Source organism: Mytilus trossulus, chromosome 2 (assembly GCF_036588685.1).
Source record: "Mytilus trossulus isolate FHL-02 chromosome 2, PNRI_Mtr1.1.1.hap1, whole genome shotgun sequence".
NCBI lineage: Eukaryota > Metazoa > Mollusca > Bivalvia > Mytilida > Mytilidae > Mytilus > Mytilus trossulus.
Window position 1 is genome coordinate 76,056,751 of NC_086374.1, and position 23,726 is coordinate 76,080,476.

General features: G+C 32.8%; 1 protein-coding gene across 2 annotated transcripts in view; it reads left to right on the plus strand.

The window, feature by feature from the left end:
* The window catches only part of LOC134708028 (PAN2-PAN3 deadenylation complex catalytic subunit PAN2-like), a 281,367-nt gene that overhangs the window by 236,608 nt on the left and 21,033 nt on the right, over positions 1–23,726 (plus strand). For both annotated transcript variants that reach the window (XM_063568271.1, XM_063568270.1), the window contains exons 25-27: positions 2,202–2,259; positions 6,138–6,317; positions 15,579–15,672. In XM_063568271.1, coding sequence (XP_063424341.1) covers positions 2,202–2,259; positions 6,138–6,317; positions 15,579–15,672 — 332 coding nt within the window. The remainder of the gene's footprint in view (positions 1–2,201; positions 2,260–6,137; positions 6,318–15,578; positions 15,673–23,726) is intronic.

Here is a 23,726-nt window from a genome sequence, read left to right on the forward strand (position 1 = left end):
TTTTGTTAGTTTTTGAGGAGAATACTGACATTTTTGTGCTATATAAAGAATATTTCCATAAAATTTTGGATGTGAAATACCTGAACGTATAAAATGTCTGCATGTTGAGTTATATTTACGAATTATTTCCTTATACCGGTGATAAAATTTAGTAAATGTTTTGACCAGTTTGTGATATCGAAAACCCTGGTGTAATAATTTTTCAGTAATACATAAATTTCTCTCGCTAAAATCTAATACGTTGTTACATACATTAGTCTATTAACACTGAGGTTGTAAGTTTGATTTCTGAATGTTGCAGGTACACTTAATTGACTAGGTTTGTTAGTTAGGTTCTCTTCTGGCTTCATCCACCAAAATAAATGACTGCCACAAAGTACCACAAAAGTGGTGATGAACACCAATCAATGTGATTACTATGTCCCTTTTGAGCTCACCTTGGCCCAAAGGGCCAAGTGAGCTTTTCTCATCACTTTGCCTCCGTCGTCGTTAACTTTTACAAAAAACTTCTCCTCTAAAACTACTGGGCCAAATTAAACCAAACTTGGCCACAATCATCATTGGGGTATATAGTTTAAAAATTGTGTCCGGTGACCCGTTTAACCAACCAAGATGGCGGCCATGGCTAAAAATAGAACTTAGGGGTAAAATGCAGTTTTTGGCTTATAACTCAAAAACCAAAGCATTTAGAGCAAATCTGACAGAATTAAATTGTTTATCATGTCAAGATCTATCAAACCGGAAAATTTCAGATGAATCATAAATCCGGTTGTTGGGTTGCTGCCCCGAAATTGGTAATTTTAAGGAAATTTTGCTGTATTTGGTTATTATCTTGAATAATATTATAGATAGAGATAAACTGTAAACAGCAATAATGTTCAGCAAAGTAAGATCTACAAATAGGTCAACATGACCTAAATGGTCAGTTGACCCCTTAAGGAGTTATTGTCCTTTATAGTCAATTTTTAACTATTTTTCGTAAATCATAGTTATCTTTTACAAAAATCTTCTTCTCTGAAACTACTGGGCCAAATTAAACCAAACTTGGCCTCAATCATCATTGGGGTAGTTTGTTAAACAGTTGTGTTCGGTGACCCGGTTAACCAACCAAGATAGCCACCATGGCTTAAAATAGACATTGGGGTAAAATGCAGTTTTTGGCTTATAACTCAAAAACCAAAGCATTTAGAGCAATCTGACATGGAGTTAAATTGTTTATCAGGTCAAGATCTATCTGCCCAGTCATTTTCAGATGAATTGGACACCCCGTTGTTGGGTTGCTGCCCCTGAATTGGTAATTTTAAGGAAATTTGGCTGTTTCTGGTTATTATCTTGGATATTATTATAGATAGAGATTAACTGTGAACAGCAATAATGTTCAGCAAAGTAACATTTACAAATAAGTCAACATGACCGTAAACCCTTTAGGAGTTATTGGCCTTTTTAGTCAATTTTAACCATTTTTCGAAAATCTTGGTAATCTTTTACAAAAATCTTCTCCTCTAAACCTACTGGGCCAAATTAATCCAAACTTTGCCACAATCATCATTTGGTTATTTTGTTAAAAAAATGTGTCCGGTGACCTGGTCAACCTCCCAAGATAGCCGCCACGGCTAAAAATATACCGTAGGGGTAAAATGCAGTTTTTGGCTTATAACTCAAAACCAAAGCAGTTAGAGCAAATCTGACAGGGGGTAAACTTTGTTAATCAGGTCAAGATCTATCTGCCCTCACAACTTCAGATGAATCGGACAACCTGTTGTTCGGTTGCTGCACCTGAATTGGAAATTTTAAGGAAATTTGCTGTTTTTGGTTTATTCACATAGACCAAGGTGAGCGACACAGGCTCTTTAGAGCCTCTAATTACATATTCCGATGTAACTCGATTCAAAGAACACGTGTGCCAAAAAGTTTGGAAATCAGGAGATATGCCATTCGGTATCATGTTACCTATATGCTAGAGGTTCCTGACTTCAAACAGGTGCAAAACTGTAGTGGAAAAAAACATTGTTATGTGAGATCCCTCTTTACCTCTAGCCATTATGAAATAACCAAACAAGTTTGGCAGATTTAACAATACAGCATATTCAGTTGTAGGTTTCATACGTTTGATTAACCAATCACGCATTAAATGTATTATTTAAGTTCTTCTATGAAACAGGGGTGTGGGAGATATTAAGGTTAGTGAATCTGTTTTTCAGGCAAGGTGACCAGGTTGGAGAACCTTTTATAGATGATTACATCTCTACACAAGAACAGGTAAGTCATGTTTTAGGTCCATACTGTAAGTAAGAAATGTTGACTGACATCTGTTTATACATCAGATGAAGAGGTGGCTTTTCTTATATGAAAACAATCAGTCCTTTACTCTCCTTGTTCAGTTAAATCCCTTTCACTATGATTAAATTTTTGATGAAATACTTATTAATTACTAGATTTCTGTTCAAAGGGAAATAATTCATTTTTAGCTCACCTGGCCCGAAGGGCCAAGTGAGCTTTTCTCATCACTTTGCGTCCGGCGTCCGTCGTCGTCGTCCGTCGTCGTCGTCGTCCTGCGTCCGGCGTTAACTTTTACAAAAATCTTCTCCTCTGAAACTACTGGGCCAAATTTAACCAAACTTGGCCACAATCATCATTAGGGTATGTAGTTTAAAAATTGTGTCCGGTGACCACGCCAACCAACCAAGATGGCCGCCATGGCTATAAATAGAACATAGGGGTAAAATGCAGTTTTTGGCTTATAACTCAAAAACCAAAGCATTTAGAGCAAATCTGACATGGGGTAAAATTGTTTATCAGGTGAAGATCTATCTGCCATGAAATTTTCAGATGAATCAGACAACCCGTTGTTGGGTTGCTGCCCCTGAATTGGTAATTTTAAGGAAATTTTACTGTTTTTGGTCATTATCTTGAATATTATTATAGATGGAGATAAACTGTAAACAGCAATAATGTTCAGCAAAGTAAGATTTACAAATATGTCAACATGACCAAATTGGTCAGTTGACCCCTTTAGGAGTTATTGCCCTTTATAGTCAATTTTTAACCTTTTTTCGTAAATTTCCATATCTTTTACAAAAATCTTCTCCTCTGAAACTACTGGGCCAAATTAAACCAAAATTAGCAACAATCAACATTGATGTATCTAGTTTAAAATTTGTGTTTTTTTACCCGGCCAACCAACCAAGATGGCCGCCATGGCTAAAAATAGAACATAGGGGTAAAATGCAGTTTTTGGCTTATATCTCAAAAACCAAAGCATTTAGAGCAAATCTGACAAGGGGCAAAATTGTTTATCTGGTCAAAATCTATCTGCCCTGAAATTTTAAGATGAATGGGTCAACTGGTTGTAAGGTTGCTGCCCCTAAATTGGTAATTTTAAGGAAATTTTGCTGTTTTGGGTTATTATCTTGAATATTATTATAGATAGAGATAAACTGTAAACAGCAATAATATACAGCAATTTAAGACTAAAAAATAGGTCAAAATGACCAAAATGGTCAATTGACCCCCTATGAAGTTATCGTTTTTATAATCAATTTTTAACAATTTTCATAAAATTTGTGAATTTTTACTAACATTTTCCACTGAAACTACACGGACAAGTTTATTATAGATAGAGATGATTGTAAGCAGCAAGAATGTTTAGTAAAGTAAGATGTACAAACACATCAAAATCACCTAAACACAATTTTGTCATGAACTGTCTGCTTCCTTTGTTTAATTCACATATACCAAGGTGAGCGACACAGGCTCTTTAGAGCCTCTAGTTTATACGCCCGTCAAAATTTTGACGGGACATATGTATGGTATACACATGTCCACTGTCCGTCCGTCTGTCTGTCCGGCGTAAACATGTCACACCGTAACTTGAGAACGACTTATCCAAATTCCATGAAACTTAATATAGTTGTTTCTTATGATGGTCAAATGATCTGTATACTTTTTGGTGAAAATTAGATTTAAACTTTTTGATTTATGGCACTTTGTAACTAAAACAGGGGGGTGTTTTTTGCACATCTCGCACTGTATCTCAAAAACGATCCTTAATAGTGGCTTAAAACTTTAAACACTTCTTAGTTACATTAATCTTAATATCTGTATATTTTTTGGTGATTATTCAAAATATCATTTTTGAGTTATTGAGTATTTTGTAAAAAAGGGTGAGGGTTTTTTTACATGTCGCGCCATATCTCAAAATCGATTTATGATTATTGCTACAAACTTTACACATGTCTTTTTTATAATGATCTTAAGATCTGTATACTTTTTGATGATGATTCAAAATTTCATTTTTGAGTGATTGAGTATTTTGTAAAAAAGGGGGAGTGGTTTTTTTTACATATTGTGCCATATCTCTATAACAATTTATGATTATTTTTTAAAACTTTACACACTTCTTTGTTATATTGATCTAAAGATCTGTATACTTTTTGGTGATGAATCATGATTCAAAATTTTATTTTAGTGATATTTAGTTTTTTGTAAAAAAAAAAAAAAACAAGGGTGGGGGGTTTCCTGCCTTGTCTCAAAAACTATATATGGTTATTGCTTAAAACTTTCTCAGAAACTATTTATGATTATTGCATATAACTTCCACATAAGACGTCCGGCGTATCATGCGCTCATGGCGCAGCTGTTTATTTAAAGATAGAAAAATCACTAAAATATTTAGTTTTCCAACTTTTCTTTTGTCATTCTTGAAGATATAAATTTATATCATTCATTGAAAAATAAACAAAAAAGCATGTGTTTAACATGTAAATTTAGATAATAGTTTATTTTAAGGACATCCAAGCGTATTTTGGTCACCGGAGTTTTACGAGAGATGGGTCACACTGAGGTCACCTTGCATACAGAAAATATATCGGGGGAATTGCTTGCTGGAAGGAAGCAATTCAAATAAAGTAAACTTCTTCTAAATATGAATAAATTAAAGAATTTTCTTCAGAAAAAAGTATATGTACATAAGTTTTACAATAAAAACTATCCATTGAGTTATAAAAAACATGCATTATTTTTTTTGGATTTGAGGTTTCTTATGACTTTAAGTTTATAAAAATCAATGAAATTCCAACACAAGGTTTATGACCATAAAAGGAAGGTTGGTATTGATTTTGGCAGTTTAGGAATAAGGGGCCCAAAGGGTCCAAAATTAAACTTTTTGTTTTGTTTTATTTCATCAAAAATTGAATAATTGGGGTTCTTTGATATGCTGAATCTAACTGTGTTTTATGTAGATTCTTAATTTTTGGTCCCGTTTTCAAATTGGTCTACATTAAGGTCCAAAGGGTCCAAAATTAAACTTAGTTTGATTTTGACAAAAAAATTGAATCCTTGGGGTTCTTTGATATGGTGAATCTAAAAATGTACTTAGATTTTTGATTATTGGCCCAGTTTTCAAGTTGGTCCAAATCGTGGTCCAAAATTAAACTTTGTTTTTCATCAAAAATTGAATAAATGGGGTTCTTTGATATGCCAAATCTAACTTTGTATGTACATTCTTAATTTTTGGTCCTGTTTTCAAATTGGTCTACATTAAAGTCCAAAGGGTTCAAAATTAAACTTAGTTTGATTTTAACAAAAAATGAATTATTGGGGTTCTTTGATATGCTGAATCCAAACATGTACTTAGATTTTTGATTATGGGCCTAGTTTTCAAGTTGGTCCAAATCAGGATGCAAAATTATTATATTAAGTATTGTGCAATAGCAAGAAATTTTCAATTGCTCAGTACTCAGCAATAACAAAAAATCTTCAATTGCACAGTATTGTGCAATAGCAAGAAATTTTCAATTGCACAGTATTGTGCAATAGCAAGAAATCTTCAATTGCACAGTATTGGATTAATATTCAACAGCATAGTGAATTGCTGAAAGGCAAAACAAAATTTTTAAGTTCATTAGACCACATTCATTCAGTGTCAGAAACCTATGCTGTGTCGACTATTTAATCACAATCCAAATTTAGAGCTGAATCCAGCTTGAATGTTGTGTCCATTCTTGCCCCAACCATTCAGGGTTCAACCTCTCCGGTCGTATAAAGCTGCGCCCTTCGGAGCATCTGGTTTATTTCTGACTTGTGAAACAGCTGTATTTACAAAGTGCAACCTATACAATATTCTAATGTAATTACAGGTTGTTGACTATTTGACACAGTATTCTGGTATAAAGCCGGGTGATCTTGATCCATCTGTATCCTCACGGTACTTAACAACGCTGAAGTCAACATACCTGAAGTTGAGATATCTGGTACAGTCTGGAGTAATATTTATTGGTCATGGATTGAAAAAAGATTTCAGAGTAATCAATCTTTATGTGAGTATATTAATGGCAAATGATGTTATGCCAACACTTGGTGTCTGTCTTCTTCGTAAACTATTTCAAGAATCTTCTCCTGAAACTACATATGCAGCCATTTTAGCCATAGGGTCCACATGAACCTTAATTTCTGAAATCTTGAGGATAAAAAATTTCCCTATCCCCCCAAATTTTTAAATACATCATAAAAGTATTAAAATAGAAACTGACATACATATTAAGGGAAGACATCAAAAGTTCAATGTAGGATAAAAAAACTTAATTCACATAGTTTTTTCACTCCCCCCCCCCCTCTTAACTTTATTTGGAAAAAAAATTATTTGCCAATAGGGATACATGTGAAAATCAATTTTAGATATACAACACTTGTAGAATTTTAACACCAACCCAAAACTATTTGATTTCAGTTTTTTATCCTACATCGATCTTTTGAGGTCGTCCCTAATCATGGCTAAAATTTACAATACATCATTTCTTTGTTACAAAACCATTGTAAGGGAGGTAACTCTTCATGCTTTAAAAACTTGCATGACTTTACAATGCAATGTAAGGGAGGTAATCCAAATATAACATTGTAAAATTTATATTTTAAATTTTAATTAATGTTTATCAGGGATCTCTATGACCTGTTTAATGATGATGGCGCCCCACCATCTTTCAAATATCTTCCACCATCGTCAAATGACCTGCGCCATCAATCAAATTTATTTCGCCTGACACCATTGTTTTTATACGACCGCAAAATTTGAAAAAATTTTCGTCGTATATTGCTATCACGTTGGCGTCGTCGTCGTCCGAATACTTTTAGTTTTCGCACTCTAACTTTAGTAAAAGTGAATAGAAATCTATGAAATTTTAACACAAGGTTCATCACCACAAAAGGAAGGTTGGTATTGATTTTAAGAGTTTTGGTCCCAACATTTTAGGAATTAGGGGCCAAAAAGGGCCCAAATAAGCATTTTCTTGGTTTTCGCACTATAACTTTAGTTTGTGTTAATAGAAATCTATGAAATTTTGACACAAGGTTTATGACCACAAAAGAAAGGTTGGGATTGATTTTGGGAGTTTTGGTTTTAACAGTTTAGGAATTAGGGGCCAAAAAAGGGCCCAAATAAGCATTATTCTTGGTTTTCGCACAATAACTTTAGTTAGTTTTAAGTAAATAGAAATCAATGAAATTTAACACAATGTTAATGACCACAAAAGGAAGGTTGGTATTGATTTTGGGAGTTTATGTCCCAACAGTTTAGGAATAAAGGACCCAAATAAGCATTTTTCTTGGTTTTCGCACCATATCATTAGTATAAGTAAATAGAAATCTATGAAATTTAAACACAAGGTCATGACCATAAAAGGAAGGTTGGTATTGATTTTGGGAGTTTTGGTCCCAACAGTTTAGGAATAAGGGGCCCAAAGGGTCCAAAATTAAACTTTGTTTGATTTCATCAAAATTGAATAATAGGGGTTCTTTGATATGCCGAATCTAACTGTGTATGTAGATTCTTAACTTTTGGTCCCGTTTTCAAATTTGTCTACATTAAGGTCCATAGGGTCTAAAATTAAACTTAGTTTGATTTTGACAAAAAATGAATTGGTTGGGTTCTTTGATATGCTGAATCTAAAAATGTACCTAGATTCTTGATAATTGGCCCAGTTTTGAAGTTGGTCCAAATCGGGGTCCAAAATTAAACTTTGTTTGATTTCATCAAAAATTGAATAAATGGGGTTCTTTGATATGCCAAATCTAACTGTGTATGTAGATTCTTCATTTTTGGTCCTGTTTTCAAATTGGTCTACATTAAAGTCCAAAGGGTCCAAAATTAAACTTAGTTTGATTTTAACAAAAATTGAATTCTTGGGGTTCTTTGATATGCTGAATCCAAACATGTACTTAGATTTTTGATTATGGGCCCAGTTTTCAAGTTGGTCCAAATCAGGATCTAAAATTATTATATTAAGTATTGTGCAATAGCAAGTCTTTTCAATTGCACAGTATTGCGCAATGGCAAGAAATATCTAATTGCACAATATTGTGAAATAGCAATATTTTTTTTAATTAGAGTTATCTTTCTTTGTCCAGAATAGTAAGCAAGACATATCTAATTGCATAATATTGTGCAATTGCAAGAATTTTTTTTAATTGGAGTTATCTTTCTTTGTCCAGAATCAACTTAAATCTTTGTTATATACAATATACAATGTATATTTACTTTTTACTACCAACTGATAAATTAAAATAATCTTTACCATTCACTGATAACAAGCAGTTTTTTTACATCTTAATATTTTATGATGTATTTATATGAGTAGTTATTGTTGCAAACTCCATTAGAAATTTTAATTGAGATTAGTTTTGGAATAAGGGAAAGGGGGATGTGATTAAAAATATTGGGTTCAATTTTCTCATTTGAAATTTCATAAATAAAAAGAAAATTTCTTCAAACATTTTTTTGAGAGGATTAATATTCAACAGCATAGTTAATTGCTCTAAGAGAAAACAAAAAATTTAAGTTCATTAGAACACATTCATTCTGTGTCAGAAACCTATGCTGTGTCAACTATTAAATCACCATCCAAATTTAGAGCTGAATCCAGCTTGAATGTTGTGTCCATACTTGCCCCAACCGTTCAGGGTTCAACCTCTGAGGTCGTATAAAGCTACGCCCTGCGGAGCATCTGGTTAGCTATTATAATCCAATGCATGTACTTGCATAACCCTTAGGCTTTTTATACAACCGCAAAATTTGAAAAAAATTTCGTCCTTTATTGCTATCACGTTGGCGTCGTCGTCCGAATACTTTTAGTTTTCGCACTCTAACTTTAGTAAAAGTGAATAGAAATCTATGAAATTTTAACACAAGGTTTATGACCACAAAAGGAAGGTCGGTATTGATTTTAGGAGTTTTGGTCCCAATATTTTAGGAATTAGGGGCCAAAAAGGGCCCAAATAAGCATTTTCTTGGTTTTCGCACTATAACTTTAGTTTAAGTTAATAGAAATCTATGAAATTTTGACACAAGGTTTATGACCACAAAAGAAAGGTTGGTATTGATTTTGGGAGTTTTGAATTCAACAGTTTAGGAATTAGGGGCCAAAAAGGGACCCAAATAAGCATTTTTCTTGGTTTTCGCACCATAACGTTGGTATAAGTAAATAGAAATCTATGAAATTCAAACACAAGGTTTATGACCATAAAAGGAAGGTTGGTAATGATTTTGGGAGTTTTGGTCCCAACATTTTAGGAATAAAGGGCCCAAAGGGTCCAAAATTAAACTTTGTTTGATTTCATCAAAATTGAATAATTGGGGTTCTTTGATATGCCGAATCTAACTGTGTATGTAGATTCTTAATTTTTGGTCCCATTTTCAAATTGGTCTACATTAAGGTCCAAAGGGTCCAAAATTAAACTTAGTTTGATTTTGACAAAAAATGAATCTGTTGGGTTCTTTGATATACTGAATCTAAAAATGTACTTAGATTTTTGATTATTGGCCCAGTTTTCAAGTTGGTCCAAATGGGGGCACAGTATTGCGCAATGGCAAGAAATATCTAATTGCACAATATTGTGCAATAGCAATATTTTTTTTAATTAGAGTTATCTTTCTTTGTCCAGAATAGTAAGCAAGAAATATCTAATTGCATAATATTGTGCAATTGCAAGAATTTTTTTTAATTGGAGTTATCTTTCTTTGTCCAGAATCAACTTAAATCTTTGTTTTATACAATATACAATGTATATTTACTTTTTACTACCAACTGATAAATGAAAATAATCTTTACCATTCAGTGATAACAAGCAGTTTTTTTATACAACCGCAAATTTTGAAAACATTTTCGTCGTATATTGCTATCACGTTGGCGTCGTCTGCGTCGTCGTCGTCGTCCCAATACTTTTAGTTTTCGCACTCTAACTTTAGTAAAAGTGAATAGAAATCTATGAAATTTTAACACAAGGTTTATGACCATAAAAGGAAGGCTGGTATTGATTTTGGGAGTTTTGGTCCCAACATTTTAGGAATTAGGGGCCAAAAAGGGCCCAAATAAGCATTTTCTTGGTTTTCGCACTATAACTTTAGTTTAAGTTAATAGAAATCTATGAAATTTTGACACAAGGTTTAAAACCACAAAAAAACAAAGGTTGGGATTGATTTTGGGAGTTTTATTTTCAACAGTTTAGGAATTAGGGGCCAAAAAAGGGCCCAAATAAGCATTATTCTTGGTTTTCGCACAATAACTTTAGTTAAAGTAAATAGAAATCAATGACATTTAAACACAATGTTTATGACCACAAAAGGAAGGTTGGTATTGATTTTGGGAGTTTCAGTCCCAACAGTTTAGGAATTAGGGGCCAAAAAGGGACCCAAATAAGCATTTTTCTTGGTTTTCGCACCATAGCTTTAGTATAAGTGAATAGAAATCTATGAAATTTAAACACAAGGTTTATGACTATAAAAGGAAGGTTGGTATTGATTTTGGAAGTTTTGGTCCCAACAGTTAAGGAAAAAGGGGCCCAAAGGGTCCAAAATTAAACTTTGTTTGATTTCATCAAAATTGAATAATTGGGGTTCTTTAAATATGCCGAATCTAACTGTGTATGTAGATTCTTAATTTTTGGTTCCTTTTTCAAATTGGTCTACATTAAGGTTCAAAGGGTCCAAAATTAAACTTAGTTTGATTTTAACAAAAATTGAAACCTTGGGGTTCTTTGATATGCTGAATCTAAAAATGTACTTAGATTTTTGATTATTGGCCCAGTTTTCAAGTTGGCCGAAATCGGGGTCCAAAATTAAACATTGTTTGATTTCATCAAAAATTGAATAATTGGGGTTCTTTGATATGCCAAATCTAACTGTGTATGTAGATTCTTAATTTTTGGTCCAGTTTTAAAATTGGTCTAAATTAAAGTGCAAAGGGTCCAAAATTAAACTAAGTTTGATTTTAACAAAAATTAAATTCTTGGGCCTCTTTGATATGCTGAATCTAAACATGTACTTAGATTTTTGATTATGGGCCCAGTTTTCAAGTTGGTCCAAATCAGGATCTAAAATTATTATATTAAGTATTGTGCAATAGCAAATCTTTTCAATTGCACAGTATTGTGCAATGGCAAGAAATATCTAATTTCACAATATTGTGAAATATCAATTTTTTTTTTAATTAAGAGTTATCTTTCTTTGTCCAGTATAGTAAGCAAGAAATATCTGCAAGAATTTTTTTTAATTGGAGTTATCTTTCTTTGTCCAGAATCAACTTAAATCTTTGTTATATACAATATACAATGTATATTCACTTTTTACTACCAACTGATAAATTTAAATAATCTTTACCATTCAGTGATAACAAGCAGTTTTTTTACATCATGTATTTAAATGAGTAGTAATTGTTGCAAACTCCATTAGAATATTTTAATTGAAATTAGTTTTGGAATAAGGGAAAGGGGGATGTGAATAAAAAATTGGGTTAAATTTTTCTCATTTGAAATTTCATAAATAAAAAGAAAATTTCTTCAAACATTTTTTTGAGAGGATTAATATTCAACAGCATAGTGAATTGCTCTAAGAGAAAACAAACATTTTAAGTTCATTTGAATACATTCATTCTGTGTCAGAAACCTATGCTGTGTCAACTATTTAATCACAATCCAAATTTAGAGCGGAATCCAGCTTGAATGTTGTGTCCATACTTGCCCCAACCGTTCAGGGTTCAACCTCTGCGGTCGTATAAAGCTACGCCCTGCGGAGCATCTGGTTACATCTTAATATTTTATGATGTATTTATATGAGTAGTTATTGTTGCAAACTCCATTAGAAATTTTAATTGAGATTAGTTTTGGAATAAGGGAAAGGGGGATGTGATTAAAAAAATTGGGTTCAATTTTCTCATTTGAAATTTCATAAATAAAAAGAAAATTTCTTCAAACATTTTTTCGAGAGGATTAATATTCAACAGCATAGTTAATTGCTCTAAGAGAAAACAAAAATTTTAAGTTCATTTTAACACATTCATTCTGTGTCAGAAACCTATGCTGTGTCAACTATTTAATCACAATCCAAATTTAGAGCTGAATCCAGCTTGAATGTTGTGTCCATACTTGCCCCAACCGTTCAGGGTTCAACCTCTGCGGTCGTATAAAGCTACGCCCTGCGGAGCATCTGGTTGTATTATAATCCAATACAGTTCTATAAACACCTGAGGGATATCTGGATTAAGATCGCTAATGACTTAGACCTGAGCTTGTACAGGTAGATCGACAAACCTGACAGGAGAACACTTTCTGAAGATAGACGATTGATTTATCGAATTATTCAACTAAGTTTCAGCAAATGCTAATGATAATTTGGATTAAATAAATACATTTATTATCAAGTTACAAAGAAACCAGTTAAATAAGTCGAACACATGCTTTTATATTGACAGTATTTCATCGCAATAAATTCGAGTTATGTTGTAACGATAAGGCCAATTAAAATTAATTGCTAGATATTCATCCACGCCCGCCCCTCTGAAATCATCCAGCCCCTATTTTTAGCTCACCCGGCCCTAAGGGCCACAATCATAATTGGGGTATCTAGTTTAAAAAATGTGTGGCGTGACCCTGTCAACGAACCAAGATGGCCGCCACGGCTAAAAATAGAACAAAGGGGTAAAATGCAGTTTTTGGCTTATAACTCAAAAACCAAAGCATTTAGAGCAAATCTGACATGGGGTTAAATTGTTTATCAGGTCAAGATCTATCTGCCCTGAAATTTTCAGACGAATCGGACATCCCTTTGTTGGTTTGCTGCCCCTGAATTGGTAATTTTAAGGAAATTTTGCTGTTTTTGGTTATTATCTGGATATTATTATAGATAGAGATAAACTGTAAACCACAATTATGTTCATCAAGGTAAGATTAACAAATAAGTCAACATGACCGAAATGGTCAGTTGACCCCTTTAGGAGTTATTGCCCTTTATAGTCAATTTTTAACCATTTTTCGTAAATCTAAGTTATCTTTTACAAAAATCTTCTCCTCTGAAACTTTTGGGCCAAATTAATCCAAACTTGGCCACAATCATTATTGGGGTATCTAGTTTAAAAAATGTGTGGCGTGACTCGGTCAATCCACCAAGATGGCCGCCATGGCTAAAAATAGAACATAGGGTTAAAATACAGTTTTTGGCTTATAACTCAAAAACCAAAGCATTTAGAGCAAATCTGACATGGGGTTAAATTGTTTATCAGGTCAAGATCTATCTGCCCTGATATTTTCAGACGAATCGGACAACCCTTTGTTGGGTTGCTGCCCCTGAATTGGTGATTTTAAGGAAATTTTGCTGTTTTTTGTTATTATCTTGAATATTATTATATATAGGGCAAACTGTAAACATCAATAATGTTCAGCAAAGTAGGATTTACAAATAAGTCAACATAACCAAAATGGTCAATTGACCCCCTAAGGAGTAATTGTCCTTTATAGTAAATTTTTAACACTTTTCATAAAATTGGTAAATTTTTATTAACATTTTCCACTTAAACTACTGGGCCAAGTTCATTAAAGATAGAGATAATTGTAAGCAGCAAGACAGTTTATTACAGTAAGATTTACAAACACATCACCATCACCAAAACACAATTTTGTCAGGAATCCATCTGCTTCCTTTGTTTAATATTCACATAAACCAAGGTGAGCGACACAGGCTCTTAAGAGCCTCTAGTTTTATTTAACAAAAATATGATTTCCGGATTTTGTTCATGCCCGTAGTCAAGAACCATTGATATATCGTTTAATTCAAAATTTTCGCCCTGAATTTTTCAGATGAATTGGACAACCTGTTGTTGGGTTGCTGCCCCTGAATTGGTAATTTAATTTATTATCTTGAATATTATTATAGATAGAGATAAAACTGTAAACAGCAATAATGTTCAGCAAAGTCAGATTTACAAATAAGTCAACATGACTGAAATGGTCAGTTGACCCCTTTAGGAGTTATTGCCCTTTATAGTCAATTTTAACCATTTTTCGTAAATCTTAGTTATCTTTTACAAAAATCTTCTTCTCTGAAACTACCGGGCCAAATTAATCAAAACTAGCAACAACCATCTTTGGGGTAGCTAATTTAAAAAATGTGTGGCTTGACTCGGTCAACCAACCAAGATGGCCACCACAGCTAAAAATAGAACATAGGGGTAAAATGCAGTTTTTGGCTTATAACTCAAAAACCAAAGCATTTAGAGCAAATCTGATATGGGGTCAATATCTATCTGCCCTGCAATTTTCAGATGAATCTGACAACCCGTTGTTGGGTTGCTGCCCGTGAATCTGTAATTTTAAGGAAATTTTGCTGTTTTTGGTTGTTATCTTGAATATTATTATAGATGAAGATAAACTGTAAACAGCAATAATGTTCAGCAAAGTAAGATTTACAAATAAGTCAACATGACCCAAATGGTCTATTGACCCCCTAAGGAGTTATTGTCCTTTATAGTCAATTTTTAACAATTTTAATAAAATTTGTAAAATTTTATTAACATTTCTACTGATACTACTGGGCCAAGTTCATTATAGATAGAGATAATTGTAAGCAGCAAGACTGTTTAGTAAAGTGAGATTTACAAACACATCACCATCACTAATACACAATTTTGTCATGAATCCATCTGCTTCCTTTGTTTAATATTCACATATACCAAGGTGAGCGACACCCTCTAGTTGTATTTCTTCCAGTAATCTAACGAAAATATATTCTGCTGCTCTATGATGACAAGATCATCTACCAAGAATAGAGATTGATAACGAGAAGGATTGAAATATTCGAGTTACAAGTAAAACGCTTTGTCCTTGAATGCAAATTGTGTTAGTCATAATTAAGTGAATCGAAAACCGTGTTTTTTTCTTTATACATATAATGACTTTGTCAGGAAATTCGGACTGTGAATGATATCCAAAGCGAAAGAATCGTAGAATAAATTGGTACAAAAAACATGACTGGATTAAAGAAATTGACACAAGCACGAACTTGTTTGATTTATGACCGTATATTGAGAAAAAAAAAGTCCTTATATTTAACCATGGCTGTTGGTTTTGTTGACAAATAGCAAACACCCTCTGTAACTGTCCCAATACCCTCAATTAAGTCATTAAACACCAGCTACTTTTTGGTTAAGTTCATGTCTCATACATTATTACTTGATGTACCAATACATTTTTTTATTTAATAAGAACTACAAACCATTGCTTTGACAGCATTTCATTTATATTTTTTTTCTTCAATGTAGGTACCAAAGAATCAAGTAGTTGACACCGTGGAGTTATTCCATTTACCACGTCAGAGAATGATCTCGCTTAAATTCTTAGCATGGTATTTTTTAAGTGAGTATTACATTGTTCAAAAATATGAAGTGAATGTTCTGTTGGTACCCAGTCCCCTTTTTCTTTCTAGACCATCTCTGGTAAGAGTAAATTAAACAGTCACAGTACAGTTACTGACAAAATGATAATGCAGAGAAAAAAGTTATAGCACCCACTAGTGAAATATATAAGTTGCAATTAGTTGTTTCCCGATCCACTATAAATAAATATATTTAGACTAACTTGATTTCCAGCAGGGTCATTTTAATCATTTTAGAGTTAAATAAGTCGCTTTCTTTTAAAAAAAAAATGCAGCTGTGAACCTAAATGCTTGCTTGACATAAAACATCAGATAATTGTTAAATAATGATGCATGGTTTTACCTAATTATTGATTTATTAGACATAGAAACTAACGGATTTTTATTCTAAGGCATATTTTGTTAATATAAGGAACAAAAGGGTAAAACATACTACACAGAGGAACAAGTGATCAGTATGCTGGAGTTTCTTATTGACAACATATTTGTTGAATTTGGAGGTAGACTTTTTCAACAAAATGTCGGCATTCCAATGGGAACAAACTGTGCGCCTCTCCTTGCCAACCTCTTCTTATTTTCATATGAATTGGAGTTCCTTCAGACACTTGTCAAAACAAGAAGATCAAAGAAGCCAAGTTATTTAATTTCACTTTCAGATATATTGATGATGTTCTTTCCATTAACAATCCGAACTTTTCTGATTGGGTTCCATTAATATATCCACCAGAACTAGAAATTAAAGAGACAATGGACACGGCTTCCTCCGCCTCATTTTTAGACTTATACCTCGAATTTGACATACACAGTCATCTCAGTACCACAATCTATGACAAACAAGACGATTTTAATTTTGAAATTATCAATTTCCCCCACCTTAGTAGTAATATGCCAACTTCACCTGCATATGGAATATACATTTCCCAACTTATTCGGTATTCAAAAGCTTGCAGCTTCTATTCAGACTTTGCAAAACGTCACCAGAATCTGAGCAGAAAGTTGATGAAAGAATGTATGTCAAAGGACGTCTCGTCCTTTTTCTAAAAAAGTTCATCGGAAGGTTACCCAAGAACTTATTGATAATATTCCGTATCAACTTCACAAATAATACAAGATGGTATAGATTTTGCGTACTGACGTTGGTTATCATCTTGATACGTGTTATATTATTTTTTGATTTGTCTTTATTAATATTACTTTTACTGTTAAGTCAGTTTTTTGAGACATTCATTTGACGTGACTGTTTATGTAAACCATCATACTTTGAACGACCAAAATTATTTTATTTATTAATATTACTTTTACTTATGTATCTTGTCATACTTTGAATGACAAAATATTTTATTTATTAATACTACTTTTTCTGTTAAGTCCAGTGATCTGGAAGGTTTTTAACCGGATTTTTGTGACAAAAATGTCGGTTATTAAATTGGGGATGCTCGGAGGGCGGGCGGTCGGGCGGGCGGCAATCAAATGTTGTCCGTGCATTAACTCAAGAACCGTTCAACCAAAGCTTTTAAAATTTTAATATGTTGTTACTGACAACTAAATGAAGGCCAAGTTCAATAATGGCCATTTTGACTTTTACCGTTCAGGAGTTATGGTTCTTGAAAGATTGAAAAATGGCGTTTCCAGTCGTGTCCGTGCATTTACGCATGAACAGTTCTACCAAAGCTTCCCAAATTTTAATATGTTGTTACTGGTGACAAAATGGAGGTCAAGTTCAATAATGACGATTTTGACTTTTACGGTTCAGGAGTTAGGGTTCTTGAAAGATTGAAAAATGGCGTTTTCAGTCGTGTCCATGCATTTACGCATGAACTGTTCTACCAAAGCTTCCCAAATTTTAATATGTTGTTACTGGTGACAAAATGGAGGTCAAGTTCAATAATGACGATTTTGACTTTTACCGTTCAGGAGTTATGGTTCTTGAAAGATTGAAAAATGGTGTTTCCAATCGTGTCCGTGCATTTTCTCATGAACCATTCAACCAAAGCTTCTCAATTTTAATATGTTGTTACTGATGACAAAATAGAGGTCAAGTTCAATAATGACGATTTTGAATTTTACCGTTCAGGAGTTATGGTTCTTGAAAGATCGTAAAATGTTGTTTCCATTCACGTTGTTGCATTTACTCACAAACCATTCAATCTGAGCTTTTCAAATTTTAATATGTTGATACTGATGACAAAATAGAGGTCAAATTTGATATTGACAATTTTAACTTTCACCAATCATCAGTAATGGTTCAGGTGATATTGCCAGGACACAAATAAATGCTAATAAATCCGGTTTGCTGTCGTTGTGACAGCCTCTTGTTACACTAGCGGCCTAGGGCCCCTCAAAAATGAACTCAATGGGCCATTTTAAAAAATAATGGGCCATGTCAAATGAGTGGGCCATTTGAATTGACTTCTGTAAAAAAAAAAAAAAGAGTATCAGTATATTTTGGCAAAGAGGTGTTAGTACTTACCTTTATGATTTTAAATGATATCATGGATTTTGTTCCTGTGAATCTATAATTTCAATGAATATACAATATCTTCTTCCAAACTGAACAATATTAAAGATAACCTTTATTTATAATGTTTAAACTGGTACTGTTGCCTTGTTCATGTTCATGGTTTTTTTTGTACATTAAATTTGGGTCTTCGTCGATACCATACTTATTCCAGACTTCCATATTAGAGGGCATTAACTCCTTCCCATTCAGGCATTTTAGGCCTTTACTTATCGAAAAGACACTATCGAAGTTTAAATGTATACTGCATTCGCATCAATGGTCATACACATGTCATGTTGGGCTCAAATGAAAGATAATTAGTAAAATATTTCAGAAAATTAAGTTTGGAGATAATTCGTCATTTTTTGGTCACATGGTTTATTTCCAAAAGTCACGTGACTGTTGGCGAAAAAGTGAAAAAATATGAATCCTTGGACAAAAAGTCATGCAGAGTCATATTGGTGGGCTAATAGGGTCAGGTTTTGGTGGAAACACAATGCCTCGAGTCTGTTAAAGCCATAAAAGTTATCATAGTGGAATAAATAGACGCATAATGTGCTATAGGCCTTGAAATATAGATGTCCGTAACATTCAAAATAACTGATTTTAGACACCATTTTTGTCCGATTTCAAACTTGGACCCTAGTTATTGGTCTAATTCGTTTTCAATCAATCAGCAACTGAAACTTTGTTTTTACAAGTGAAAATTCATTGAATTACCAATGCTAGCTTGATCTGGGACACCCTTGACCGAGTCCAATGGAGCCAAGGGGGTAAAAAGGGGGGGGGGGGTAATTTGACACACACATTCTTTGAAAAAAAATTCGTAGGTTTTCTTTTTGAAATTGAAAGTAAAGTTAAGTTAAGTTACATTTAATATAGGAAATTATTTTTCCAACTCTGGCAGTGAGATTCGAACCCTCAATCTTAGCGCCTTGGGATAGATCATCGTACCCCTGCGCCACTGGCATTGTATTGAATTTATTGAAATTTAAGTACTTAAGTCTACTACTACGGAAGAAATTAAAAAAAAAATAATAATATAAAGATTCTCACCCAGTTTGTTTTCCTTTTGGAATTATGTGTTCAGATGATAATTTTTTGTTGCCAAATGCATGATTTTTACGCAAATCTAGGAGGAATCCACTCTTAACAATGCCATTTTTGTCGAGCCTTCGACTTTAGTCGAAAAAGCGAGACTAAGCGATCCTACATTCCGTTGTCGTCGGCGGCGTCAACAAATATTCACTCTGTGGTTAAAGTTTTTGAAATTTTAATAACTTTCTTAAACTATACTTGATTTCTACCAAATTTGGACAGAAGCTTGTTTATGATCATAAGATAGTATCCAGAAGTAAATTTTGTAAAAATAAAATTCTATTTTTTCCGTATTTTACTTATTAATAGACTTATTTTTTTCTGCGGGGAAACATAACATTCACTCTGTGGTTAAAGTTTTTAGAATTTTAATAACTTTCTTAAACTATCCTGGGTTTGTACCAAACTTGGACAGCAGCTTGTTTATGATCATAAGATAGTATCCAGAAGTAAATTTTGTAAAAATATAAATCCTTTTTTTCCGTATTTTACTTTTAAATGGACTTAGTTTTTCTGCGGGCAAACATTACATTCACTCTGTGGTTAAAGTTTTTAAAATTTTAATAACTTTCTTAAACTATCCTGGGTTTGTACCAAACTTGGACAGAAGCTTATTTATGATCATAAGACAGTATCCAGAAGTAAATTTTGTAAAAAGATTACTCCATTTTTTCTGTATTTCTATTTTTAAATGGACTTAGATTTTCTTTAAGTTTAACATTACATACAGTTTGCAGTTAAAGTTTTCAAAACATTCATTAGATTTATTTACTATCCATCATTACCAAACTTAGACAGAAGCTTCTTACAATCATAAGATGGTATCAAGAGGAAAATTTTTATTGATTTTTTTCCTCATTTTTGTTGAGCTCGCAATTTACAGCAAAAGTAGGCGAGACACTGGGTTCCGCGGAACCCTTACAAATTTTTTCATTGAAATATACATGTTCCTTTATTCAAACATAAGTGTTTTCAACTTTATCATACCGCAACACTTAAGAAACCATGTTTTGTTACATCTATTTCAACTTTGCAAAATTTTTTTAGAATATTTAAGTGGTTTTTGTCTCTTTTCTCATAATATCTCTTAAGAAATGACTACGGATTTTTAGCATATTTCAAGTTTGTGAGTGCGCTTCTACTCTAAAAATTACATTTGCAACTAGTGTACAAGTTAGAACTATCAGTTTAATACTATTCTTCAAAAACTCACTGTACATGCAGTTATTGAGAAAAGTCATAAATCCTCTTAAAAGAGCAGTTTTCCTTGACCTTCTTTTTGAGAATTTCCTCAAAATTCGAAGAAAAATAAATGGTTTTTACAGAAGAATCACACATCAGTAAGAGACGACTTATTTGTTAACTAATAATGATAGAGGTTTGCTGCACATTAAATCGCATTGCTGGTTTATCTGAGGATTAATTTGAGCCCTTAACCACATCTGTACGTCAGCAAATGGCTATGGAACAAGTCTAAATGCCCCAAAAAAATCTTGAAATTGGCTTCACCGGTAAGCTGTACCGGTGTGAATGGGAGGGGGTTAAAGTCCAAAGGGTCCAAAATTAAACTTATATATAGTTTGATTTTAACAAAAATTGAATTCTTGGGGTTCTTTGATTTTTATACAACCGCAAAATTTGAAAAAAATTTCGTTGTATATTGCTATCACGTTGGCGTCGTCGTCGTCCGAATACTTTTAGTTTTCGCACTCTAACTTTAGTAAAAGTAAATAGAAATCTATGAAATTTTAACACAAGGTTTATGACCACAAAAGAAAGGTTGGTATTGATTTTGAGAGTTTTGGTCCCAACATTTTAGGAATTGGGGGCCAAAAAGGGACCCAAAAAAGCATTTTTCTTGGTTTTCGCACCATAACGTTGGTATAAGTAAATAGAAATCTATGAAATTTAAACACAAGGTTTATGACAATAAAAGGAAGGTTGGTATTGATTTTCGGAATTTTGGTCCTAACAGTTTAGGAATAAGGGGCCCAAAGGGTCCAAAATTAAACTTTGTTTGATTTCATCAAAATTGAATAATAGGGGTTCTTTGATATGCCGAATCTAACTGTGTATGTAGATTCTTAACTTTTGGTCCTGTTTTCAAATTGGTCTACATTAAGGTCCAAAGGGTCCAAAATTAAACTTAGTTTGATTTTGACAAAAAATTAATCGGTTGGGTTCTTTGATATGCTGAATCTAAAAATGTACTTAGATTCTTGATTATTGGCCCAGTTTTCAAGTTGGTCCAAATCGGGGTCCAAAATTAAACTTTGTTTCATTTCATCAAAAATTGAATAAATGGGGTTCTTTGATATGCCAAATCTATCTGTGTATGTAGATTCTTCATTTTTGGTCTTGTTTTCAAATTGGTCTACATTAAAGTCCAAAGGGTCCAAAATTAAACTTAGTTTGATTTTAACAAAAATTGAAATCTTGGGGTTCTTTGATATGCTGAATCCAAACATGTACTTAGATTTTTGATTATGGGCCCAGTTTTCAAGTTGGTACGAATCAGGATCTAAAATTATTATATTAAGTATTGTGCAATAGCAAGTCTTTTCAATTGCACAGTATTTCGCAATGGCAAGAAATATCTAATTACACACTATTGTGAAATAGCAATTTTTTTTTAAATTAGAGTTATCTTTCTTTGTCCAGAATAGTAAGCAAAAATATCTAATTGCCCAATATTGTGCAATTGCAAGATTTTTTTTAATTGGAGTTATCTTTCTTTGTCCAAAATCAACTTAAATCTTTGTTATATACAATTTACAATGTATATTCACTTTTTACTACCAACTGATAAATTAAAATAATCTTTACCATTCAGTGATAACAAGCAGTTTTTTAACATCTTAATATTTTATGATGTATTTAAATGAGTAGTTATTGTTGCAAACTCCATTAGAAATTTTAATTGAGATTAGTCTTGGAATAAGGGAAAGGAAGATGTGATTAAAAAAATTGGGTTCAATTTTCTCATTTGAAATTTCATAAATAAAAAGAAAATTTCTTCTAACATTTTTTTGAGAGGATGAATATTCAACAGCATAGTGAATTGCTGTAAGAGAAAACAAAAATTTTAAGTTCATTAGAACACATTCATTCTGTGTCAGAAACCTATGCTGTGTCAACTATTTAATCACAATCCAAATTTAGAGCTGAATCCAGCTTGAATGTTGTGTCCATACTTGCCCTAACCGTTAAGGGTTCAACCTCTGCGGTCGTATAAAGCTACGCCCTGCGGAGCATCTGGTTCTGAATCTAAACATGTACTTAGATTTTTGATTATGGGCCCAGTTTTCAAGTTGGTCCAAATTGGGGTCCAAAATTATTATATTAAGTATTGTGCAATAGCAAGAAATTTTCTATTGCACTGTATTCCGCAATAGCAAGAAATCTGCAATGGCACAGTATTGTGTAATAGCAAGAAATTTTCAATTGCACAGTATTGCGCAATAGCAAAAAATCTTCAATTGCACAGTATTGTGCTATAGCAAGAAATCTTCAATTGCAAGTATTGCACAATAGCAAGAAGGGAGTATCTGGTAAGGGCTGATTTTGGCCTCAAATTTCCGGTTCATCTAAAGAAAGATTTTGGACACTTTTTAAACACTTAAGTGTCTATTTCAATTGATTCATTTCGTGTATGTGAGAGATTTTGGCTGATTTAGTCATTAAATACGCTCTGATTCGAGATATGAAAAATTTACCACATATGCCATAAAACGTCACTTTTCATATGGTTTTTGTCAAAAATTAAAGTGGCCGCATCCGTTTTCATCCTCAACCTTTATATATGTTATGTATTATCATCAAATACAACTTAGATTTCAATATCATGAATGAACACGAAAGTGGCCACTTTCATTTAAGGCCGAAACCGTCTAAAATTAAACTAAAATGCTTAAATTGTGAAGATTTCAGTAATTTAGCATGACTTTATGATGCTATGGAAGTACCTGATATTTGTGCATTGTATTGTCAAAAACAGCCTATATTTATGAAGCTGAAGCATTCTACTTTCCAGTAAATAGCTAAAAGATTATATTTTCACAATTTTGTAAAACTGCTATATTTAGGGGCCAAAAAAGGGTCTTACTGAACCTTCTCCTTTTCAAGTGCACAGTTTTGCGCAATAGCAAGAAATATTCAATTGCACAGTATTGTCACGTTTTCAAAGGGGTCTACATTAAGGTCCAAAGGGTAAAAAATTTAACTTTGTTTGATTTCAACAAAAATTAAATTCTTGGGGTTTTATGATATGCTGAATCTAACCATGTATTTAGATTTTGAATATTTGACCATAATAGGTAAATGTCCAATTTGAAAAATTTAAGTTTTAGATTTAAGTTCTTAGACCACATTCATTCTGTGTCAGAAACCTATGTTGTGTCAACTATTTAATCACAATCCAATATCAGAGCTGTATCA